We start from the raw sequence: 25,798 nt of genomic DNA on the forward strand, positions 1-25,798 counted from the left end.
GAAATTAGAGTACGCTGATTTGGGTTTTTCCTAATTCTAATCTAAGAATAAAGTAATTACACGGGAGTAAATATTTACACGTGCCGACTGGACGTCAAAAAAGAGTTCTGCTGTCATGTATCACAGGTCTCTTTTTACTACGCAGTGTTACTGATAGTGACATCTCGCTTGCTGGCCTTTGTTTTTCTATTCCGCTAGGTATATATTAACTTTATGGTATAAATACGACAGCTGAAGTCAATCATGTGGGCTTCGGCCTGACCGGGCATAACACCTCGCTCGGTCAAATGAACATCGATTGCTGCCGCCATGCATATATCCCCACAATTGGATATCAAAACAAAAGATTTTTATAGTACTGCACTGGTCAGTGTACTGTTTGCAGTTGATTAGGAATACGCCCGCATAAGTAGGTAATTCCATATTTTAGGTTGGGTTGCACCAAAAGCGTGGTTAAAGTTAAAGTTAAGGTTATAGTTAAATATGACGTCCTTTAGCTTTAACTTTAACCGGAGAAATTCACAGATGTCTGTTGCGTTTATTTTTTTTATTGAAGCTACAGGTAACGGGATTGAGGGTATAAAAAATTTAATTATCCGTAAAAATCGACAGGAAAAATATAAAACAGTAAAACATAGTAAATTTTCAGATATATATACCTACTAGATGTCCCGTGCGGCTTCGCCCGCGTAAATTAGGAATTTTACGGAAACCGTACATTTTCCCATAAAAAATAGCTTATGTCCCTACTCTCTTCACGTGGTCTACTCTATATCTGTGCCAAATATTGCCATAAAAAATTGCTCCAGTAGTTAGTGAGATAAACCCTTTCTAATATTTCCCCCGTTTTCCCCCCATTTTCCTGAGTTTCCTTGGTTGTGTCAGTCTTAGCGCGAATCATCACGATAAATAAGCTATCTAACACTGAAATAAGTTTTTAAATCGGACCTATAGTTCCTGAGGTTAGCGCGTTCAAGCAAACATACTCTTCAGGTTTATAATTAGATTTTTTTCTAAATTATCGCTTGACAAACTCGAGTCTCGATCTAAAAGACTATGAAAAGTACCAATAACACATAATAGGCTCATAATCGACGACGCATAGTGTAATATGGTAGTGATGATGATGACGATGAATGTAATTTGCATAGTAGCATAATATGCTTTCCGTTCTTAAAACAACGCCGAAACTCCCAAACTTGTATCTATAAAGAATCAGGACTTCTCTCAGCACCTTCCGAACCACGGTATACCAGGTATACCTCGGTGCAAAATCTTACTTGTTGGTAGCATATGCTTAGTCCCAATTTCACCAACGACTGTTAAAGTTAATGCTCGAATTAGTATCACGTTACCCCTTTCGTTTTTCATGCGAATGAAAGAGAAGACATGATATTTTAACAAGCTGTTAACACTAACAGACATTGGTGAAATTGGGCCTTAGAATACTTCTCACGAAACCGAAGTCACCACACATTTCCCTATAAAATTTGAGGAGTTCCCTCGATTACTTATGGATCCTTCATCAGATCACCACTTTTGTGAATATACAATTTCGAGGAAATTGATTCCTAAGCAGTTGACAGACCAACGTCATTAGGTCGGATCATGTCAATTCTCAATATTAATTGTGAATTGTGATCAGTCGTGAGTCGGCTGGGTTTGACGTAACGCGACCAATCTACGTAGGTCCCCCATCTGCCTAGGAATCAACTTCTCTGATAGTACATATTAAACTGGTGGTTTATAATGAATAAAATTATGGTTGAACCGATAAGAGTCAATTATTTATGAAATAATATTATTTCATGTTGAAGCGCATTTTTCAGTATTGTTTTTTAACTTGGTTAAAGTTAATATTTTTTCGGTTTTTGTTATTTTGTATCACAATCTAATTGCAATATATAAAAGACAAATAATAAAATTATTATCTGCAACAACATCATAATAATATATTTAATTGTATGTTTTACAAGTTTCCATCATAAGTCATTGTATTGAAAAAGATACAAGAATGTAATTAATAAAATTTATTCAAAAAAAGTTAAGTAATTTTATTTATTCTGAAGTCATACAAACCTTTGTTATTAAGATGCGCTTCTCTCAGCACCTTCCGAACCACGGTATACCAGGTATACTTCGGTGCAAAATCTAACTTTTTTGTAGCATATGCTTAGAATACTTAGAATACTTCTCACGAAACCGAAGTCACCACATTACACTTTATAGGAAAACTCCTATAAATTTTTAGGAAAACTCCTATAAATTTTGAGGAGCTCCCTCGATTACTTTAGATCCTTCATCAGATCACCACTTTTGTGAATATAATACCAAATTGAGATGATACCCTATATACCAAAAGAAAAATTTTGAAAATTCGTTAACAAACGGTGGAGTAATCGTTGGACATAAAAAAATCGGCCAAGTGCGAGTTGGTCTCGCCCATGAAGGGTTCCGCAGCAACAATAAGGTTTATTTGTTATGAAATTAAAAGGTTTTTGATTTATTTTTATGTTTCAGTTGATTTAATGAAAGTTAATTTAAAGTTTACCATTTATGACGTATAAAAAAAAACTACCAGCTAGATCTCGTTCAAACCAATTTTCGTTAGTAGTTTTTATAGTAATGTATATCATATATTTTTTTTAGATTTATCATGCCCCTACTTTAGAAGTTAGAGGGGTGGGATACACATTTTACCACTTTGGAGTTTTGGAGGAGAGTCTCTCTCGCAAACTATTCAGGTTAGAAAAAAATTATATTAGTAACTTCAATATGATTTTTGAAGACCTATCCATAGATATCCCACACACATAGGTTAGATGAAAAAAAAATCTTAATGCGGTTCACAGACTACACCTACTTACCAAGTTTCAATAGTATAGCTCTTATAGTTTCGGAGAAAAGTGGCTGTGACATACGGACGGACAGACAGGCAGACATGACGAATCTATAAGGGTTCCGTTTTTTGCCATTTGACTACGGAACCCTAAAAACGAACATAACACCTACCCCATTTTGAAAGTCGGTTAAAATTGTAGCCTATGTGTTATTCTGATGTATAAGCTATATTATTGTAAAGTTTCATTAAAATCCGTTCAGTAGTTTTTGCGTGAAAGAGTTACAAACATCCATACATCCACACATCCAAACAAGCTTTCGCCTTCATAATATTAGTAGGAAGTAGGATGTTTAAGGGCTCCACGAAGTGAAAAATTTTTATGAAAATTATTTCAATATTTTTTTATGTACAATCAGGACGGAAGTTCAAAAAAATTTCGTTAGTTAACATTTGTCTAATTTGTTGGAAAAACGGGAGCAAATTCTTTAAAGTGTTCGGAATATTCCGAACACTTTAAAGAATTTGCTTCCGTTGAAAATTTAACTTAAAGTTAAAACGTTTTTAATATTAATTTAAAAAATTTAAAAACTTATGGTGTAACCACGGACGTAAAAAAAGGGTGTAACCATAAGTTTAAAAAAAAATTAAATTAATATTTACAATATTTCGCGGTCCTAAATTCGACCTTTCGCGGTCTGCAAACGGACGGCAACGTCGCGCGCGGCAAATTACCGGTTAATTTTCAATACCAAAACCGAAATTAAAGAAAAACCGGTATTCTGGTTTATACCGGTAAAGTGCAACCTTTGACCGAAATCGATTTTGGTTTGGGGTCAATGACCGAAACCGGTTTTGTTCTGCAACCGGTTTCCGAGCCCTGGTTTTATCAACGCTATCCAGTATAATTTTGCTGGAACGAGATGCTCGCGGCATGGTACTAATTTAGCACCGTACAAAATACAAATCCAACAGAGGTGATTTTATTTCGATAATTGTTATGAAAAAGAAATATTTGGCTGGTGTTCGGATACATCAAACTGTTCTCCTACGGAATTTAAAAGGTATCTAAATATAAAATTAAACATATAATAAATATTTTTGGTACGTTTGTTTAAATATTAGCAATATAATTGTAATTTGGCGATATGACACACAACGATATCAAATGCCTTCACATTGGTCGTAACGTGGCCCTGGGGGTCACATTACATGTAAGAGTGTTTCATGACGCAGTAGACGTAACCACGATGGAGAAGGCGCTGGTGGGAATGCCGTTTGACGCCAGAGAGACGCTGCAATATCCAGCAGTGGCTCTGAAACTGACGAAGACGCCGTAAATACTAATTATGACGATTCATATACTTACAAACATTATGGTTCCTGAAAACGCGGACGTGCCGTGTAGGTATGTTCTGCGATGAGGCCCGGATCTAAGTTTTAAAAAGGGGGGAGCAGAATCCCAATTTGCCGCCCTCCAAGCAAAAATGTGCGTTTTCACTGCAGAACGAGTTCTACGGAACGTTTGTAGAATTGAAGCGGCGGTGGTGAGAAGTCACGCCGAGGTCCCTGGCGACCTCAGAGGCGACTTCTCACCTGGCGAGGGGCGCTTCCAAGTCTTTTAACAACAGATAGAAGTAATTGCTGGAATTAATCAACAGAAGGGGTGTGGTTTTTCACCATAATAACGCTAGACCTCACACATCTTTAGCCACTCAGCAAAAATTACGGGAGTGTGGCTGGGACTTGGGAAGTGTTAATGCAACCGCCGTATACCGCAGACATCACAAGAGGACTGCCAAAACAACTTTACGCAGTTTTTTCATTAGAAGCCCCAAAATTTTTATAGCAAAGGGATCATGTCCCTACCAACAAGATGGCAAAAAGTTATCGAACACAAAATTGAATTTCTATAGCAAATCCTTTATCGTCGTATCGTTGAAGTTGCATATTATCCATGCAGGGGCGGATCTACTATAAGGCTTTTTGGGCTGCAGCCCAGGGCCCCGCGAATACAGAGGGCCCCGAACCGAACTGACTACACTAGACGTTCCGCGCGGCTTCGCCCGCGTAAATTAGATATTTCACAGACAAAATTAGTCCACAAAAACTAGCCTATGATCCTTTACGTGATCTACTTCTTATCTGTGCCAAATAACAGAAAAATTCCTCCAGTAGTTCGTGAGATAAGCCCTTTCAAATAATTTCCCCTATTTTTTCAACATTTCCCTCTTTTTCTTCGCTCCACTATTAGTCGTAGCGTGATAAAATATAGCTTATAGCCATTGTCAATAAATGGACTATCTAACACTAAAATAATTTTTCAAATCGGACCAGTAGTTCCTGAGATTAGCGCGTTCAAATAAGCCCTTTCAAATAATTTCCTTCCGTTTTTTCTAAAATTTCCTCTATTTCTTCGCTCTTATTAGTTGTAGCGTGATAAAATATAGCCTATAGCCTTTTTCGATAAATGGACTATCTAACACTGAAAGAATTTTTCAAATCGGACCAGTAATTCCTGAGATTAGCGCGTTCAAATAAGCCCTTTCAAATATATTTCCTCCCGTTTTTTTTTCACTTTTTCCTCTATTTCTTCGCTCCTATTAGTCTTAGCGTGATAAAATATAGCTTATAGCCTTCCTCGATAAATGGGCTATCTAACACTGAAATAATTTTTTAAACCGGACCAGTAGTTCCTGAGATTAGCGCGAACAAACAAACAAACTGACTAACAAACTTCCGCTTTATAGTATTAATAGTATAGATATACCTACATCACTACAGAAAACAGTTTCTTGTCAAAATGGCAATTAGTTGAGTAATAAGGTAGGGCCCCTAAGCAGTATTAGCCCAGGGCCCCACAAATTCAAGATCCGCCCCTGTATCCATGAAGGACAAACTACACGTACCTAAAAGTAATTTTATTTTAAAATACATAAAAATAAAAAAAATACTTAAGTACTTCTAATACTTTATTTTAAATTTTAAAAATACTTAGTACTATTTTAGTACCTAGGTACACAATTTACAAGAACTATGATTTTGCCGATTGTAAATAGGTATTCGTACAAAAATCTGATCAGGTATGGCTATAATAGTTATATAAATATAACAAAACTTCTATGATTTCTAGAGAACGGTTTTAATTTTTTTTATTGTAACTGTAACAAATGTCAGAAATAAGAATTTAAAATAACAGGGGTTATTTTATGCAGAAAAAATAAACTAAAGTAAGTATATTAATTCTTTTTTTTTCCAGTCCAACTGTATGTGTCCAAACAATTTACTTCCTTATGAAGTTAGTTATTAAAGAGATCTATTTCACCTTTATTCATCACTCAATTATTATGCTTCAATTATTTGTAGTAGAACTTGTCTAGAATTTGTCATTCAGGCGCCTACCACACATGTATGCTTGGCCACAGTTTTGCTTGCGCATGCCGGCTTGTACACTAAACATTGTGCGTGTAGTTGGTAAAACGGTATTATGCGCAAGTCCCAAAGTTTGGCTTGACGGTTTTTAAACTTGCTTGAAATTCTGGCATGCAAGCCTTCGTGTACAAACTTGTCTGCGCGTGTGATTGGACGTTCAGTGTTCAAGCCAAGTTGTTTATACGCCGTCAATCTCGGCAATAATGTGGCTTGCGCATGCGTAACTGTGTCGTGTGGGAGATAAGTCAGGCTGGTATAAATATTCAGTACTCAAGATGCGACCCGGTCTCAAGACGCGGTTCGGCTCTGTGATTGGTTCAAATTTTGACAGCCAACCAATCTCAGAGCCTGAACCGTGTCTTGAGACCGAGATGAATCTTGAGTACTCACTATTTATACCAGCCTCAGTCTTCCATCTTTTCATGCGAGTAGCACTCGCCGGCAGAACTGTGGTCAAGCTTGCACGTGTGGTAGGCACCTTATTCTTTAACACTACACCTACAGTTAGTCTTAAGATGTCCATATTACATTATTATTTACTTCTAAAAAAGTGATACTTAATGTACTTATTTAATTAAATAGCTTAACCTAAACCCCTTAACTAATAAAAAAATCCACACTGTTTGTACCTGTCTGATATGATGAAAAGGGCAAAACATTGTTTATCTCATTAATGTCTATTATGTTTGTATGAATTTATAAGGTGTAACAAAAGTAGGAGGTGTAGGTATGACGTGTCTCTTAATATAATATTTTACGTACTTATATAGAATTCACCGTGAAAGTGTCCGTGCGTCATGAATTTTCCCCTACAAAAGTGAAAAAACGTTACTCTTTCTGCTTTCAGCACTGCTACTTTCATGAATTCTAAATAACAGACACATACACACCCTAAAGTATTATCACTCAGTTTTGTTACACCCTGTAAGTACATAGTACGTATTTTTATTAGCAAGGGGGGGGAAGGGGGTTGTGAATTTGGTTGTAAGAGGGCGTCCACAAATTACGTGAGGTGTTTTTTTTTAATTTTCTGACCGATTTTTGAGATTGAGATCATTGGTGAGATTTCGTGACATTTTATTTAATTGGGGGGTGGGGGAGGCCGGAGTGTCCACCCCCCAATCTCACGATAACATCTTAAGCATACGTATAATCTGGATGAAATGGACCAACATAGTATATTTTTTTGTAACAATGATAAAAAAATTACTTGAGTTTTGCCCCACCCCCAACGTATGATTAGATGAGATTTGACTCGACCCCCGACCCCATCGACTCCCCCCTTAAACACCTCACGTAATTTGTGGACGCCCCATCAGTGCTACTTCTAACTTCGAGTATTAAACTTTAAAGTAAGTATACATTTTAGCAGTTTATCCACCTCAAAGCCAAATATTAGGTTGCTTGTAATCAAGCACAAGCAACCTAAATATTTGGCTTTGAGGTTTGCATATTAATGCAAACCTTAAAGAATTTAAAAAATATAATATTATTCAGGCTTATCACTAGTTTCCTATTTATTGTACTTAGTGGCATAATCACTGTTTTTGGGTTACAGCCTGGGCTAAGGCATCCCACTTCATAGTTGTAATTACACCACTGTATCCACTATACATAATAAATTATATTATTACCTAAAAAAACTTTTAAACAAAAGCTTTATTAATTATTATTTGATAAATCATATTCTAATTTGCTCTCAATTGAGACCATAAATGACTATAAAGTATAGTTTTCATAGAGCCAGTACCGGCTGCCAATAAGACTGGCAGCCAGTATTGGTTTGGTATATGCCGCGTGTGATCAGTTTGGCTTGGCTTGAAAAGCTGTTCACACGCGGCATATACCAAGACAATACTGGCAATGTTATGTAGGTACTTAACCCATCTCTAAGCAGCTACTGGCTGTCGCATAACAATTGAAAATCTATTGTATCTCTTAGTTGGTATTAGATAATTATTATTTACAAAGGGTTTGTGAAATTGTAAAATTATCCTAAAATTAAACATGTAAATGACAGCTTCTATGCATCTGCCATTTGATAATGTTTTATTTACATTAATTATAGTATATTGCTAAGTACTCACATGCGGTTTTGCTTGATAGTTTTACTCCAAATCGAGTAATAATTACTGTGTGGACCGCAAAACTCACAGCTCGAAGGCTCGCATCGAGCCGCTCGAAGGCTCGCATCGAGCCGCTCGAAGGCTCGCATCGAGACGCTCGAAGGCTCACATCGAGCTGACTCGATGGAATTAAATATTTTAATTTAGAATAAAACTATCAAGCAAAACCACAAAGTATGTGAGTACTTAGCATATCATGCATCCCATAGCAACATTAAAAATTATTAAGCACTCATAATAAAAAGATTTCGGAATAAATTTTAACCAATGCACGTTTTTATAATACAAATACATATAGAAAGTAATATACATAAGATGCATTTCTTAGTAAAAGAGAGATTCATAATGTACCATCTAGTAAATTGATTCCTAGGCCGTTGACAGACCAACATCATTTGTCAGGTCAGATCATGTCAAAGGAAAACGTTAGCTGTGATGTGTCGGCTGCATTTGACGTAACTCGACCAAACTACATGGGTCCCCTATCTGCTTAGGAATCAACTTCTCTTATGGTACATACCAGTTGCTGATCAAATTATTATAGTATTATTAAAATTGAGCTACATAATAAATAATAATAACTATAATTAGTATTTTCATAATATTAGTACTTACATATATTTGATAAGATAGTGGAATTGTTACAATATTTGAATTGTATTGTAAATTCGGGTGATTATTTATATTATCATAATGGAATACTTATAACTTCCTGATAATATTACAATGTTGTATAGTGTATAGTAATAAATAAGTTTTGAATCTGATGATAATTCACAAAAAGAAACCCTTATACATTGTTCATGGGAATCATAGACACAATAGATTATCAATTGTTATGTGGCAGGTGGGCTGCCACTTGGAGATTGATGGGTGAAACATAAATAATCTCATAATTTCTTAAAATTACTAGTATCAATATTATACAATTCATGTCATTCAATCTTGTATCAATGTTAAATTATTTTTATTCAACACAAATTGGAAACTGGTGTAATTTTCCATATTATACACATGTCATTTAATTTTAGACAACAGAGGAGATTTTCAATCTTAACTTTTTGAATTCTTGAAATAAATATTATAACTCTAATATGTTTGGTACTTCCCTGCAGGACATCGTAGGTCTTCTCAGTCTCTCCTTAATCAAATCACAGGGGGAAGGTACATTGAATGTGAAACGTTTTACCCTCCCATCCACTTTAGCAGGTATATAGCACGGTGCTGCAGGTCTCAATCTCGAGGAAAGAACCTTTCCAAAATTAGAACACTTAGCTTTGTATATCTCTTGGCTAAGTATGTAAGACATGTCAGTGATGCAAGGCAAGAGTGGTTCAGGGGATTGTTGTTTTTCTGGTTCCTCCTTATAGTCCATAAACTGCAGCTTAAACAAGGACTCACAGGAGCTGCTACTGCTCAGTCCAGCGTCTGTATTATTTTGATATTTTACTGTACCTGGAGTTTGTAGAGCTTTTGTCAAGTCTATCACAAAATCATCTGCTTCGTCTGATTCCTCTTGTTTGAGGCTTTTCTTTCTCTCCTCCTCCTGTCGCCTCTCTTTAGCCCGTAACATATTGGCCACCTGGGTAGCTAGAACACTCGATATTGGGCTCTCACTGAGACCCAATTTTGGTAGTGGTATAATTCTATCTGGTGTATATAGTTGAAATGGCGTCATGATATCACTTGACCTCCCAGCAACCGTCCCAGGGCTTGTACTTGCTGCAGCGTCATTAGATTCACTTTCTTGCAAGCTTATCTTAGAAAGATGACTGTCCACCAAAGCAAATAATGAGGAATACGTTTTGAATTCATTCATTTTGAAAAATTTAGCCTTTACCTATTAAAGCGAAAGTAAATTGTAATAATCAAAACACAAAGATTTACGAAATTTAGAAAACAAAAATTGTGTAAATTGTTAATTGTCAAACTTGTCAAACGTCAAAATGACCTAAATGTCAGCTGTTGTCACATGTCACATAAAAGGCCGTATACACGATCGGTTCCAACCACCAACAGAGGTCACCTTGGTTGGGTCAACAAAGTTGAATCTAAAAGGCCGTATTCACGATCGGTTCCAACCACCAACAGAGATCACCTTGGTAGGATTGGAACAAAATTCAACCGTGTAGACGCTTGTTTTTGGTTGACCAACCAAATAACCTTTAATAAACTTGGTAGTGAGCACATCCCTCACGACCAATGTCAAATAGAGAACATTGAGTTGAAACGCAACCGTGTAGACGCTTGTTGGCGCTCAGTCGCACATTGATCGTCGGATGCGTTGCATGTGGTGTGTAGTGCCATTAGCCAAAAATCTTAACGTTGCTATTAAACGTTATTCCACAGACACAGCTTTTCACATCAACAGTGAGTGATAAACCCTTAATTACAAAACAAGACACAGGTCTTGTTTAGTAATTAAGGGTCGCACCATTTCTAATAATTCGTTGAAAGAATTTTCGTCCATTCTAAAATAATTGAGAAAATCATCAGAGTCCAATATTTTTAAAATGATTAAATGGCTCAACGTTTTTCTTTCTTTAATCACCGTTTCATCTACAACCGTCTTTTTTTTTTACGTTTTTTTTCATTACATATTATAGCTATACAAGCCAGCGCTATAATTGCGGTAGATAGTGGTGCCATTGTTCACTTTTCCACAGCTTAGCCAAGACAAGATTTATGGTGTAGATAAAGATTCAACTATGTTGACCCAACCAAGGTGACCTCTGTTGGTGGTTGGAACCGATCGTATATAAGGCATTTTATCTACACGTAAATCAACTCGTCTGTCTTGGCTAGGCTGTGGAAAAGTGAACAACGGGACCACTATCTAAACCTCAAAACACCGCAATAGCACTGGCTTGTATAGCTATATGTGATGAAAAAAAATAATAAAAAAATACGGTTGTAGATGAAACGGTGATTAAAAGAAAGAAACCGTGGAAAGAAAAACGTTGAGCCACTTACTCATTTTAAAAACATTGGACTCTGATGATTTTCTCAATTATTTTAGAATGGACGAAAATTCATTCAACAAATTATTAGAAATGGTGTGACTCTTAATTAAGGGTTCATTAAGGCCCTATACTATGCAAATTCATGTTTTTATTTTCGATAAATCTTTGACCACAAGTAATTATAAGCATTCAAACATTTTTTGTAGGTTTGTTACGTTCCTTATTAAGGTAGACATTGTCTTAAAATTTTGATTTATATCCATTTTACCACTGAAAAAGTGTGTTAAAAAATAATACTTTCAAATTTTTAATTTCTTCTGGCATTCAGCGAAAACAAATACAGGAAAAAATATTTTTATGCCAAAATGTTTAAATTACGATTTCGAAGGCAGCCATTGTCTTCGTTTTTGATAAATAATAACAATAAATGATAAATCGTTGAGATCACAAATTCGGACGAATTGTTGATATTCAAAAGCAAATATTGCTTTGAATATTTGCACAACAAATCCACAGGCGTTTTGATAGATAATGGTTGAATGACAATCAGTCAAATCTGTCAATCAGTGACTGATTGTCTATTATCGAAGTATGTTCACAAATATATCCCAGTATACTGGCCAGAGCTCCTTAGGTATAAAAATTGTATGGAATTGCCGTGGTCCCCTACCATTGATTTGTTTCGGAATATTTGCCAGTGCTTTTTCGTATATATATCTATGTTTTGATCATAGACATAATATATACTGTCGTAATCATATTAAGTACTATATTTATCTGCTTCTTCTACTTATTTTTGTTAAATTAAAAAAAAAATCACTGCTTTAAATGCTTAACATAATTATTTAATATAGTTTATTATATTTGTGTGTTGCTTATATTGGTGATTCTGCTGTGCTCTGATTTATCCTTGCTTAATAATTAGTTATGAATAGTTGTGGCTTATTAGTAAAAATAGCTGGTAAGATAATGCTTTTGGTATTAAAGTAGTGCTACTGCTTTAAATATTTTAAAACTGTAATTATCTTTTTACTGCTTATATTCACAATACTAATATAATTTTTAAGTTATTATTTTATAATTTATAATTAAGTAAATTAATCATAATATTGTTGTTTAATGAGTGAACCGGAAAGTGATGAGTTTGTCTCATGCTCCTCTTCAGATGAATATTTGAGTGATGATACTCTAAACCTATCACTTAGATCCGCATTAAGTACATGTTTAGATACCTCCTTGAAATGTTTCAATGCCATTCACATAAATGCACAAAGTATTCCTGCGCATTACCCTGAACTTCTCACTTCCTTTGAATCAAAAAACGCGCATGCCATTCTGGTCTCCGAGTCATGGTTAAAGCCTTGTTTACAATCTACAAGCTACTCTTTACCAGGTTTTACACTTATCAGAAATGATCGTGTTGGTAGGGGCGGCGGTGGCGTTGCTATTTATCTCAAATCTAATATTCCTTTTCATGTAGTAAGCGCCTCGCCACAGCCTGCCCCAGTCTACACGGCTGAACATTTATTTATAGAGGTTGAACTACGTCATGCTAAATTAATTCTTGGTGTTTTTTATAGCCCATCACTTCTTATTAATTACTTTTCGTCTTTTGAATCTCTTTTGGAAAATTTCGCTTCGCTTTATGATCATAATATATAATAATGGGCAACTTTAATACGTGTTTGATAAAAAATGATATCAGAGCTAAAAAGCTACGTTCAATCGTTGAATCGTGTAATCTTAACATGTTACCTCTCAATGCAACACATAATATGCCTCAATGCAGCCCTTCTTTACTAGATTTAATTATTGTTTCCTCTGAAAATCTTGTTACAAATCATGGTCAACTTTCATCTCACACTTTTTTTTACCATGATCTCTTATACTTGTCGTACAATTTAAAGCCACCAAAATTGAAACCTAAGGTTAATAAGCAGCGTAATTTTAAAAGTATGGACACAGAAGCTTTAAAGGCTGACGCGAAAGACATTGACTGGTCTGATTTGTGCATGGCGTCTTCAGTTGACGCTAAAGTTGAAATACTGACGCGAAATCTTGTTGCTATCTATGACAAACATGCACCTATTAGACCTATTAAACTGAAACACCTTCCTAATCCCTGGCTAACCGATTACATAAAAAGGCTATGATAAAAAAGAAGACTCGTGCAAAACTTAGGCTAAAATTCAATCCATCCGCTGCAAACATTGAAAGATATAAGAGTTTACGTAACCAGTGTAACAAATTATGTAGAGACGCACAAAGACGACATATTCATTCATCTGTCGAGAATGGAGACGCCAATAAAGTTTGGAAATTTTTGAATTCGATGGGAGTTGGTAAAAGACGAGAGAATAGTTCCTTAAAAGCTGACGATGTAAATAATCTAATCAGTCACTTTTCCACTAATACTGGCTATTATGATAATGCCGTCAAGCCAACTCAACAGAGCCTATCTATAAACCCACCTACACTCGTAAACGAACAGTTTGTCTTCAATGAATTTAAAATCCGTGATGTAAAGACCTCTGTGTTGTCCATCGCCTCAAATGCTGTTGGTGATGATTCTGTTAGCCGAAATATGATTCTTCCCATCCTTGAAATTATTCTTCCTATTATAACACATATCTTCAATTATTATATATCTAGCGGAGTTTTTCCCTCTAAATGGAAGGATGCGTTAATAATACCAATCCCCAAAAAATCCAATCCTTGCAATTATTCAGACTACCGCCCAATATCTATTTTACCTTTTCTCTCGAAAGTTTTTGAAAAATTAGTTTACCGCCAACTTAATGCATATATTAATGACAATTGCCTACTTAATAAGTATCAATCTGGGTTTAGGAGAAGTCATAGCACGGTAACGGCACAAAAAAAAATAACTGACGACATAAGACTGGCGATGGACAACAAGAAAGTTACTATTTTAGTTTTACTAGATTTTTCAAATGCATTTAACTGTGTAGATTTTGATGTCTTACTTCAGTTACTGGCCGTGTTTCTAAATTTATCCCCGTCAGCTATAAATTGGTTATCCAGTTACCTTAAAGGACGTCGGCAAAGAATCAAAGTTGACGAACTACTTTCTAACTGAGCTTACACTTCTGCTGGCGTCCCCCAAGGCGGTGTGCTGTCCCCTCTACTTTTCTGTTTATTCATTAACACGATCAGCAAAAAAATATTATCTTTTTATCACATGTACGCTGATGATTTTCAAATTTATGTTCACTCCAGCATTGAAAATTTGGCAGCTGCGATTGCACAATTAAATGAAGACCTGTCACACATTTGGGATTGGGCAAGGAATCACGGTCTACAGCTGAATCTTAATAAAACTCAAGCCATTTTGATTGGTAGCCAGGGCAGGTTGCGCAGACTTGATCAGTCTGATATTCCTAATGTCGTGATGAATAACACAAAGACAAATTACTCTAATTCGGTTAAGAATCTGGGTGTGCTTTTGCTGCGAGGCCGGCAGAGGCGGCTCGCGTCGCCGCGGGCCGCTGCTTGTGGACGCTCGCGGCCGCTGGCGGCCGCGCGCTACCTTTAGAGCGCCGCACAGTGGTTTGAAAATCGAGTTTCATAGACATAGGAACTTGAATTTCCAGATGTCATTTTTTTGGGCTGAAATATGTTTTCCTAGTTGTTGTTACATAATAAAATGTAAAAATAATAAAATGTAAAATAATATAAAAAATAATATCTCTGGAATCGCATGGTTGGCCGTTATATCCTCACACACTATTATAGTAGTAATTATTACTCACATTTTGGCATATTTTGTATTACTGCACCATCTGTACTTCATTTTGGTTAATTAAAAACTGTCCATTGGTACTTTATTTTGGTTAATTAAAAACTTAATTCAAATAGAAAGAAGAAAGAAATTATTATGGCGATATAATATATCAACCCTCTCTTTTTCCAGTGTCCCCAGTAACAATTTAAAACTTCCAACTGAATTAAATTAAATTGTCTGGAACTACTTGACATATTCTATAGTTTTTTTTTGTTAAATGATCCGTGTTATTTACTTTCATAAAACTCCCTTATTATTACACGTAGCTGCATCTTTTTACATTTTATTATGTAATAACAACTAGGAGACCATATTTCAGCCCAAAAAAATGACATCTGGAAATTCAAGTTCTTATGTCTATGATACTCGATTTTCGATCCACTGTGCACCGCGCGTCCGTCGGCGGAAAGTGCTCGCGGCACCTCGCGATGCTTCGAGGCGCCTCGCGACAGCGCGCGCGGTCGCGGGAAGCCGCGAGCACTTTCCGTCGACGGTCGCGCGGCGCCGCGCGACCGCACGCGGCCGCCCGCGGCGCCTCGAGCACTTTTGAAGTTTTCAAGCGATACTAGTAGTTATAAGTATGTATAAAGTTTAAAATTATTTCACACTAAAAGTGCTCTTCGCGCCGCTGCCGGCCGCTGCCAATCCGGTGTGAATTGGGCCTAATTATCGTTCTTTTCTTGATGTGATACTCTCTTAAACGTTTTGATGGTTGCCTGGAAGACATCGCTTTAAGTAAGTATATGTTTGTGGTGTACAATAAAGACTTATGGCGGCTCTCGACATAGGCGAACGCGTTGGCCAACGCGTCTGCGGACGCGTTGGCCCAATGTGTAGAACGGGCGTTCGCGCGTTGGCCGTAGGTATTTAGACGTTGGCCGACGCATCTGCGAGCTTGCCGCGCGGGTCGGAAATGTCGGCAAAAGATCAAAGGACATTTGTCGCAACCTTCGCGCTCCATCCACACATAGGCTGCGCGATCAGTTCGCCCGGAGCGGCGATGAAGAGTGCACGTTTCCTTCTTGTGGCGAGTTAACATCTAACTTGACGAAATGGCGAACAATATGAGTATCGAGAAAACATTTAAATTTATTGGGCCCTATGAGTCTATACAGACGGACCGCATTTCAACTGCAATCCAACCGCAAATTGCAGTTGAAGTGCAGTTTGAATGCAGTTGACACGACTGCAATAGAACTGCAAACCGAACGCGCAGTCAGATTGCAGTTGACTGCAGTCGTGTGAACTTCATACCGACTGCATCCAAACTGCACTATCCCACCCACCCGCACGCTCCGCTCTCCCGCGGAGAATGGAATCAGTAGCAGTGCAGTTTGGATGCAGTCGGTATGCGGTTCACACGACTGCACGCCAACTGCAATTCGACTGCGCATTTGATTTGCAGTTCTATTGCAGTCATGTCAACTGCATTCAAACTGCACTTGAACTGCAATTTGCGGTTGGATTGCAGTTGAAATGCGGTCCGTCTGTATAGACCCTATCAGAGTAAAAACTGCCTGTGGAACCAAAAATCATATCAAAAGTTGCAAAAAAAATAAGGTTATTGGACATTCTATTTTCCTCACGATGTTTTTAGGGTTCCGTACCCAACGGGTAAAAACGGGACCCTATTACTAAGACTTCAACGTCTGTCTGCATTTCTGTCTGTCCGTCTGTCTGTCTGTCCATCTGTCTGTCCGTCTGTCTGTCTCCAGGCTGTATCACAAGAACCGCTATACTTCTAGATTTCTGAAATTTTCACAGATTATGTACCTATATCTGTTGTCGCTATAACAACAAAATATACTAAAAACAAAATAAATTAAATATTTAATAAATAATAAATATATATTATTAATAATTATTAATCATGATAATTATAATAAGTAATAAGTACTTAATAATTTTTATATTTAATAAATAACAAGTAATAAAAAAGTTAAATTATTTTAATATTATAAAATATGTAAAAGTGAGTTTATTTCTTTGTTTGTTACGTTTTCTCGCCTTTTACTTATTTATTTCGAGAATACCCTTTTAAAACTTTTTATTGTCCACATTTACAAAGTAATTATAAGCTGTGAATAAATATACAGCTGCAGCTGTTAGCGACTCAACATCCATTTGAATCCGTCCGCACATTGGCGCGATCCAAAGCATACTGAACGACCTTCCTATGTGTGGATTACCCACAAGTATATATTATGTCTATGATTATTATTAAACCATAGACAAATTGTCTATAGTACATCAATGAGAATTGAGAATCTGTCACCACCACAGACCACTGCCAAATGACTGCCAAGAAGTAAACCTGTGAGTGAGAATGTGGTGAGAAATTCGTGTTGATACCGAGTTGTTACAGTCAAACAAAAATCCGAAATCGTTTTTAAAGTTTACTATATCAAATAAAAATCTATTATCAATAGCTGATATGCTAAGCTGTGAACCCCTACAAGTGTTTTGGACGAGCTGTGTTTGCGATGCCGAGCGCAAAATACGAACAGCTGTCGGTAAAAACTGATGCTGAAGATGATGTGTTTACAAGCAAACCGAAAAGAAAATGGTCAGATATTTGCTTTCAGAAGAGTCTGCTATCCTTAGGCTTAATACTTCTGTACTTCTCTTTGTCCATCGGCCTTACATTCTATCAGAGATGGCTCCTAAAGGTATGCCTTTATAGTTTAAATATCCAATCCTTTATACTAACCAAATTCGTTTTAATAATTTATTTGTTACCAATGCTAACAATTCATGGTCTAATTAATGTTAATTTGACATAATTTTTATTTGTTAATTTCTCGTAGAATCGTAAAACATTATCTATTTCGAGGTATTGATAAAATTTATGGTCCTAGAGATAACATTTAGAAAACATTCTTATCTGTTAGTTTTTACTGTTATGATACTGATAATTGTAACCTTAGAAAATATGTTTAGTAAATAATTATTGCATATTATGTACAACTGCAAATAATAGTAATAGTTACAAATTACAATGTGCAAAATCATTTAGTTTATCTATAAATCAATAATTTACTTAGGCTGTTCTTAGTGACACTTGTATTTTGTAATGTATATGGTAATGTTTTCAGGACTTTCACTATCCACTCACTGTTGTAATGTACCATTTGATAGTGAAATGGATCCTAGCAGTGATTGTGAGGTTGGTCCTGTACTGTATCACAGGTACTTCACAACTTCTGCTACCTTTCCTAACATGCCTGAAGTCAGTGGGGCCTACGGGGCTTGCCAGTGGCATTGACGTTGGATTTTCTAATTGGGGACTGGAACTTGTGACTATATCATTGTATACTATGACAAAATCTACAACCATCATATTTATACTTGGGTTTGCTATCCTTCTTGGACTTGAGAAAAAGGTATATTATTACAAAGTTTTCTGTTTTTGTTGATGTTTGCATACTTACTAAAAACATTTTTTATTTTCTGTGTGATTGATGCTGTGCAAATTTTTTGTCACTTCTAACTAAATTTGTTAGAAGTGACAAAAAAAAACTAAACATTTAATGTTTAGTAGAGAGAGTAGTTATACACTTTTTGTGTAGTAATTTTAATAAATATACTATAAAACACTACATTATAAAAAATTTACTACACTGTATGCTTAGCAATTCCTTTTATTCCAAATTAAAAATTCCAAAGTGTTTCAGTCTATCCGCCAGCTTACTGAAGCTGTTAAGGAAGCTAAAAATTAAAATTTAACTTGTTATGGTGCTACTTTCAGCCCCAGAAAAGAAGTTAGGACATACGATTTTCAGTTTACATTGCAGCAAAATGTATGGTTACCCCACTGCACTGTAACATAATGCTAGCAAAATGAAGTTGCATGAAACATGGAGTATGTTTTAAAGTGTCTGCTGCTGTGCAAATTTTTATATTAAAAGAAAAACAAAATGTAGAAATAATTCCTTAGGTATCTCATTATTTTGAAAGCTGCAATTTTATTAATTACTATAATATGCTACAAAGTATGAACACATACTATAGATAATTATAATTATATGCATTGTAGGTTAAAATAATTTGAAAAGCAATGCGATTTGATATAACTTTAAAAAAATAATTATACTACTAAGTTCACAATCATTAACATGCTCAGGTATATCCTATCATGCTTGTAAATAAAAAGAATAGTTTTAGTGACTTTAATATTTTATGTAATATTGTCTTTTTTATTTAATAAAAAAGTTAGGAAGAAAACATAAATAGAATGATTTTCTCAGAATCATTGGCGTTGCTTTTTGCTTTTTAATACAGGAAACAGTTTGTAGTAGTTTTTGTCTGTATTGTTTTTCTTCTCTGTGAGAAGCAGCAAAGTAATTTCAGTAATTGCCTTGTTTGCGAAAAGTATAATAATATGATTTTATGTGATCTAAAATTGTGTTGCAAAGTTTAAATATTTATTATAACTTTATAATAACATGATGTTTTAACATAGTATTCATTAAAAGTTATTTTTGTTACATCTTTATTTTTTAGTCAGCAAAATATTGTTTAGTCAAACAGTATGCATCATCCTTTGGCAGTTCTCTCAACATTTGCTCGTAATACTATTAACCTATACCTTTTCCGTGGTGTAACTCTAACTAGACTAATTTTATCAAAATGAGTGCAGTTGTTCGGAAGCCAATTCGATGCAAACAAAAAATATTTTGTATGAATATCTAGATTATCTACTTACTGCACAAGATATTACGCGAAGATTTTTGTAAAGTCACTGCTTATTAAAATTAAATCTGTTTGATTAGCAACACTAGTTTGTAAGGCTTCTTGCTGCAAGCAATTTTTTACCCAACTGCGGCAGAAATGTATTTGGTTTGTGTTTACTGTAAGATTGACAATTGGTTTATCAAAAAGCGTCGGGTTTTTAGTTCTTTTACATTACCAATAAGTTGTTTTTTTTAGTCGTGGTCACTCGTGGGCATAGTGCTGACTATAGCGACAGGGTTGATTATGTTCACATACAAGGCCACCCAGTTCAACGTTATGGGGTTCAACTTCCTCATACTGGCGTCCTTCGCTGCTGGTCTTCGGTGGACGTTTGCTCAGCTCTTGATGCAGAAGTCCAAGCTCGGGCTGCACAATCCGGTGGACATGGTGTTCCATGTCCAACCCTGGATGTTCTTATCCTTATTGCCATTTACAATAATGTTTGAAGGTGAGTATACAGCTACATGTCTGTTTTTGATGCACGAAAATATCACTAAAATCCATCCAACAAATCGAGGCCCAAAACTTTAAATGATTAAAAAATAGGATAGTATTAAACTTTTGTGTCAAATTTTGTGCCTCACTATATCCTACGAATAGTAAAAACTGAGGAAGAGTAACTGTGTCAAAAATTTGTCTACGAGTCTACAAAATGTGACCTGCATACATGCACGCTTTATGCATGTATTCGGTAGACAATTTTGTGTCAATATAGAAGTGGCAATTGTTATCAACAGCTTTATTTCGTAAATTTGAGTGTTAGTATTTCGTTGCCATTGCCATATTTTAGTGTGCGAAAAGGAACCAAATTAAAAAGTTTGGAGTATGGGAATTACGTTTCTTCAGTTTTTATTATTCGTAGACTATATCTCAATCTATACTAGGTAAAACATCTCGTGCTGCTTTTTGTGTAAAAAATATTACTTTTTATTTGGTTTGAAAAAGATTTGATGAAAATACCTTACACGCTTTGGTTGTTCCGTTTGTTTCTATAGACATTTTCCTTGTCGCCAAGGTCGTGTCCAATGCTTTGTTATGTTTTTATGTAAATTTAGTTAATCAAACTTGTTACGCTAATAAATACAAATAACATTTTAACCTAGAGTACGTTATCGAATATGCTGCTGCCTTAGTCTATCCTCTGACATTTACAACGTATCAGACAAAGGTGAAAACATCAGCCAACTTTTGCTGTTAAAATTTTATTGTTCTTTCGATTGAAGATTGATTTTTTAAATATTTATTTTTATGATGTTTTCAGGTTATTCATGCTTTGATAACCTTCTCGCGCTGCCGCCTGATCAGTGGTCACCGACCATTTTGAAAGTGACCGTGGGCGCTACGATTGCGTTCGCAATGGAAATCAGCGAGTTTCTAGTCGTTACATACACATCGAGTCTTACATTATCAATAGCGGGTATATTTAAGGTAAATATGAATATGCATGTACACTATGCATATTATAACTAGATTTTAAGGTACCGTACCGATCAAAAAGGCAAGCGACCGACAAAAATTAAGAGAAAATGCGACTTTATGACCTCGGCTATAGATTTCATTTTGCTCTACGCCACTAGTCACTACAAAGCGGCGCGGCGGCGGCATGGGTCGCTAGACCTATGTCGGTAGAAAATGAAACCTATAGCCTAGGTCATAAAGTGGTATTTTATTTGAAAACATCGGAAAGTCACCTTCGTTGAAATTCGTTTATCGCTATCCCTACTTTTCCGGGATAAAAAATCCTACTAATATTATAAGGGCGAAAATTTGTTTGGATGTATGGATGTGTGTATGTATGGATGTTTGTTACTCTTTCACGCAAAAACTACAGAACGGATTTTAATGAAACTTTACAATAATATAGCTATACATAGGCTACAATTTTAACCGACTTTCAAAATGGGGGAGGTGTTATGTTCGTTTTCTTATATTCATCGATTACTCCGCCGTTTGTTAACCGATTTTCAAATTTTTTCTTTTGGTATATAGGGTATCATCCCAATTTTGTATTATATTCACATAAGTGGTGATCTGATGAAGGATCCATAAGTAATCGAGGGAACTCCTCAAAACTTATAGGGAAACATGTGGTGACTTCGGTTTTGTGAGAAGTATTCTAAGCATATGCTACCAACAAAAAAGATTTTGCACCGAGATATACTTGGTATACCGTGGTTCGGAAGGTGCTGAACGAACTCCTGATTCTTTATAGATACAAGTTTGGGAGTTTCGGCGTTGTTTAAAGAACAGAAAGCATATGCTACTATGCAAATTACATTCATCATCATCGTCATCATCATCACTACCATATTATACCATTTCATAGTCTTTTAGATCGAGACTCGAGTTTGTCAAGCGATAATTAAAAAAATCTATACTTTAATATTATAAACCTGAAGAGTATGTTTGCTTGAACGCGTCAATCTCAGGAACTACAGGTCCGATTTAAAAACTTATCTCAGTGTTAGATAGATCATTTATCGAGTAAGACTATAGGCTATATTTTATTAATTATTAATTATATTATCACGCTAAGACTAATACGACCGAAGAATTCAGGAAAATGTGGGAAAAACTGGGGGAATATTTTTTATGGTAAAATGTGGTTTCTGTAAAATTCCTAATTTACGCGGGCGAAGCCGCGCGGGACATCTAGTATCCTATATCCTCAGTCCTCACCCGAGGATTAAAGTATTTTAGCCAATAAAATATTATGATTGTTATTCTGAGGACATCCATACCACATTTTAATCCAAATCGATTTAAGTAGGATAGACAACAGATAGGTAACAGACATACACACTGTTATCTATAAAATATTAATAATAGCAGTTTTTTTTTATCTATTGACGCTTCACACCACGTCAGTCTGGCCCCGTGCTAAGTACCTAAAGGACTTGTGTTACAGGTACCAGACAACGGAAATATATTTAATATTTTTATACTATACATATATTTAAGATTTTTATTATATCATACACATATTTAATACACATCCAGACCCTGGAACATTGAAAACTTTTTGTTCCGTCGGCGGGATTCGAACCCGCGACCTCCGGCTTGAGCTACCGACGCGCTCACCACTGAGCCACAGAGGTCGTCAAAGTTTAGAGGTACTGAGTTACTCACGTACGAGTAACTAAATTACTTTTTAATGAACAAATACTGGTTTTTATCTCGGAAAAGACATCCACAGAAACAGTGGAAATATTGCACGATAAACGAGCAAAAAGCTGCGGACAACATACCTTATTAAATCCATACTAAATAATATTATAAAAACGAAAATATATCTGTCTGTTACGTCTTCACGCCCAAACTGCTGAACCGATTTTGCTGAGAGTTATGAAAATACTTCCTGTCATGAAAATAAGTCCTGGAAAAGGACTTTTTATGCCGGAAAAATGTACGGTTCCCGCGCAATAAACTTATTTCGGTGCAAGTCGCTACGGAGTTGAGGGTGTCTAGTTATTAAATAAAAAAAGAAACCACTTACCATAATTTAACATAACGAAATAACACTATATTCAATATTTTACACCACTTTTCCTTACACTGCTTGCTACCTCTACCAAATCTTATACTAATTTACTACCTCTACCAAACCTTTCTGGTTATTACTTCCTATCCCACGTATAAATAACTGCACTCTAGGATATTAAGCCCCAATTTCACCAACGTCTGTTAGTGCTAAGCTAGTTAAAATGTCAAGTCTTCTCTTTCATTCATAAGAAAAACGAAAGAGGTAACGTGTGACTAATTCGAGCGTTAACTTTAACAGTCGTTGGTGAAATTGGGGCTTAGTTCGATAGGATCCATTCTATACGTACTTAGTAATTACTTGCACAACATTCAATAGTTGAAGACATGAGTGGATGAAGTGGGATAACTAACATTTTATGTCATTAATGCAATTACTCATTTGTTCCCTTATGATTTGAACAAACCTTGTAACTTACCAACTTCATCGACTGGCTAATATATCTGGCTATACTAAAAATCATTTTTTTTATTTTAAATCACTTTTCCGGACCTCAAAGACTCAATTTACATGCAAAAAAGGAAAATTTTCGAATTGTTATTTACCTACTTCATCCACTTACGTCTTCAATCTATACTTTAATATTACATATAAAGCAGCAGACTTTGTTTGTTTGAACGCGCTAATCTCAGGAATTACTGATCCGATTAGAAAAATTATTTCAGTGTTAGATAGTCCATTTATCGAGTAAGGCTATAGGCTATATTTTATATCACGCTCATACTAATAGGCGTGAAGAAATAAAGGAAAATGTGGAAAAACGGGGGGAAATTATTTGAAAGGGCTTATTTGAACGCGCTAATCTCAGGAACTACTGGTCCGATTTGAAAAATTCTTTCAGTGCTAGATAGCCTATTTATCGACGAAAGCTATAGGCTATATTTTATCAGTTATCGCGCTAAGACTAATAGGAGACTAATAAAATGTGGAAAAAACGGGGGAAATAATAATTATTTGAAAGGGATGTGTGTGTGTGTACTGTGTGGTGTGTACACTGTACCCAAGGTCGGAATAATCCAACAAATATTTTCGTGCCCATTAAAGTGGTACTTGGTCGTTAATATCCGACCTTTGCGAAATGGGTACGAAAATATTTGTCGGATTATGCCGACCTTGGCGGTTAAAGGATTAAGTACTACTCAATGCCTGCAACTTCGCTGTCGTTTACTAGGCGCAAACCGTCCATTTTTGGCATCTAATACTATTTCGTCCTTTCCTGTCATATAAAGTACCTATCTCCATAGAATTTTCCTCTTAATCTTTTCAGCCGTTTGACCATGAATAGGTAACAGACTGACACACTTTCGCATTAATAATATTAGTAGGGATTAAAGGATTATATAATTAACACGAACCATTGCTTTTTTCAGGAAATGTGTATTTTAGTGCTGGCAGTAGAAGTGAGCGGGGATCAACTGAGTCTGATCAACGTTTTAGGGTTAAGCCTCTGTCTCATGGGCATCATCGGCCACATAATACACAAAGTGCTGATCATAAAATCCGTGGTTGGCACCGTTCATGCTATAGACACGGAAGACTTCGAGAATATCAACAGAAAGAGAACTCCGAAGTCCAACGGTGAATACCACGAGCCACTGCTAGAAGATGAAAAGTGGCAGAACGCTAGCGAGGATAGTGACTTCGATTCTAACGTTGTTCTATTCCAAGTTCTCCAAAGGAGAGATGGTAGCTAGAACTTGAAATATTAACTTGCTAATAAAAAGGGATAATTATTAATGCTATACTATACACGCCGTATTCATGATTTTGTACTTGTCTATCATGCTAGAAAAGCCGTTTTGACAAGGACATATACAGGGTCTAATAAGACTGAGTGATAACACTTTAGGGTGTGTATGTATTCCTTATATAGAGTTTACTGTGAAAGTAGTAGCGTTGAAAGAGCAATTTTTTTGTGATTTGTATGGGAAATTTAATGACACTGGGACGAGTCCCCATACAAATAACAAAAAAAATTTACTCTTTCAGCGCTTCTACTTTCACAGTCAACTCTATATTTGGGACACACTTTAGGGTGTATAATATTATTATACACCCTAAAGTATTATCACTTAATTTCGTTACACCCTGTATACATAGCTTGTGCGTTGTAACTATAACTTTTTTATTAGTAAATAATAATTTGATAAAGTACGGCCTTGAAGGCGAAAAATTTTGTAGATTATATTATAAAAGTTTTTGACTTGCGACTGCGCGATTTTATCAATTAATATGTGATATTTTTTTGTTACTTAACTTTAATATAACGAGAAATTTTGCCAAAACTAACAATTTTTTTTCAAACTCTTTATTAAAGTTGATTAATCATTCAATATCTCTCAATTTGGATGTTATCAT

At 35.7% G+C, this 25,798-nt stretch overlaps 2 protein-coding genes across 2 annotated transcripts; one reads left to right on the forward strand and one right to left on the reverse strand.

The window, feature by feature from the left end:
• Positions 1-9,000: 9,000 nt before the first annotated feature.
• LOC121738771 lies at positions 9,001-10,274 on the reverse strand. Its single transcript, XM_042131005.1, has one exon. The coding sequence runs from the start codon at positions 10,214-10,216 to the stop codon at positions 9,479-9,481; it is 738 nt and encodes a 245-aa protein (XP_041986939.1). The 5' UTR covers positions 10,217-10,274; the 3' UTR covers positions 9,001-9,478.
• A 7,198-nt stretch (positions 10,275-17,472) lies between these two features.
• Positions 17,473-25,189, forward strand: LOC121739278 (solute carrier family 35 member C2). Its single transcript, XM_042131645.1, has 5 exons — positions 17,473-17,834; positions 18,261-18,548; positions 20,095-20,347; positions 21,161-21,327; positions 24,811-25,189. The coding sequence occupies exons 1-5, from the start codon at positions 17,649-17,651 to the stop codon at positions 25,132-25,134; spliced, it is 1,218 nt and encodes a 405-aa protein (XP_041987579.1). The 5' UTR covers positions 17,473-17,648; the 3' UTR covers positions 25,135-25,189.
• Positions 25,190-25,798: the final 609 nt, after the last annotated feature.

Source organism: Aricia agestis, chromosome Z (genome assembly GCF_905147365.1).
Source record: "Aricia agestis chromosome Z, ilAriAges1.1, whole genome shotgun sequence".
In the NCBI taxonomy this organism is placed as follows: domain Eukaryota; kingdom Metazoa; phylum Arthropoda; class Insecta; order Lepidoptera; family Lycaenidae; genus Aricia; species Aricia agestis.

Excerpts from the sequence above, each read along its gene's own strand:
- LOC121739278 (XM_042131645.1), top strand. The coding sequence starts at position 17,649 with ATGCCGAGCGCAAAATACGAACAGCTGTCGGTAAAAACTGATGCTGAA. Across the intron at positions 17,835-18,260 it reads ATCAGAGATGGCTCCTAAAG|GACTTTCACTATCCACTCAC; the intron begins GTATGCCTTTAT and ends TAATGTTTTCAG. Across the intron at positions 21,328-24,810 it reads CAATAGCGGGTATATTTAAG|GAAATGTGTATTTTAGTGCT; the intron begins GTAAATATGAAT and ends TGCTTTTTTCAG.
- LOC121738771 (XM_042131005.1), bottom strand. The coding sequence starts at position 10,216 with ATGAATGAATTCAAAACGTATTCCTCATTATTTGCTTTGGTGGACAGT.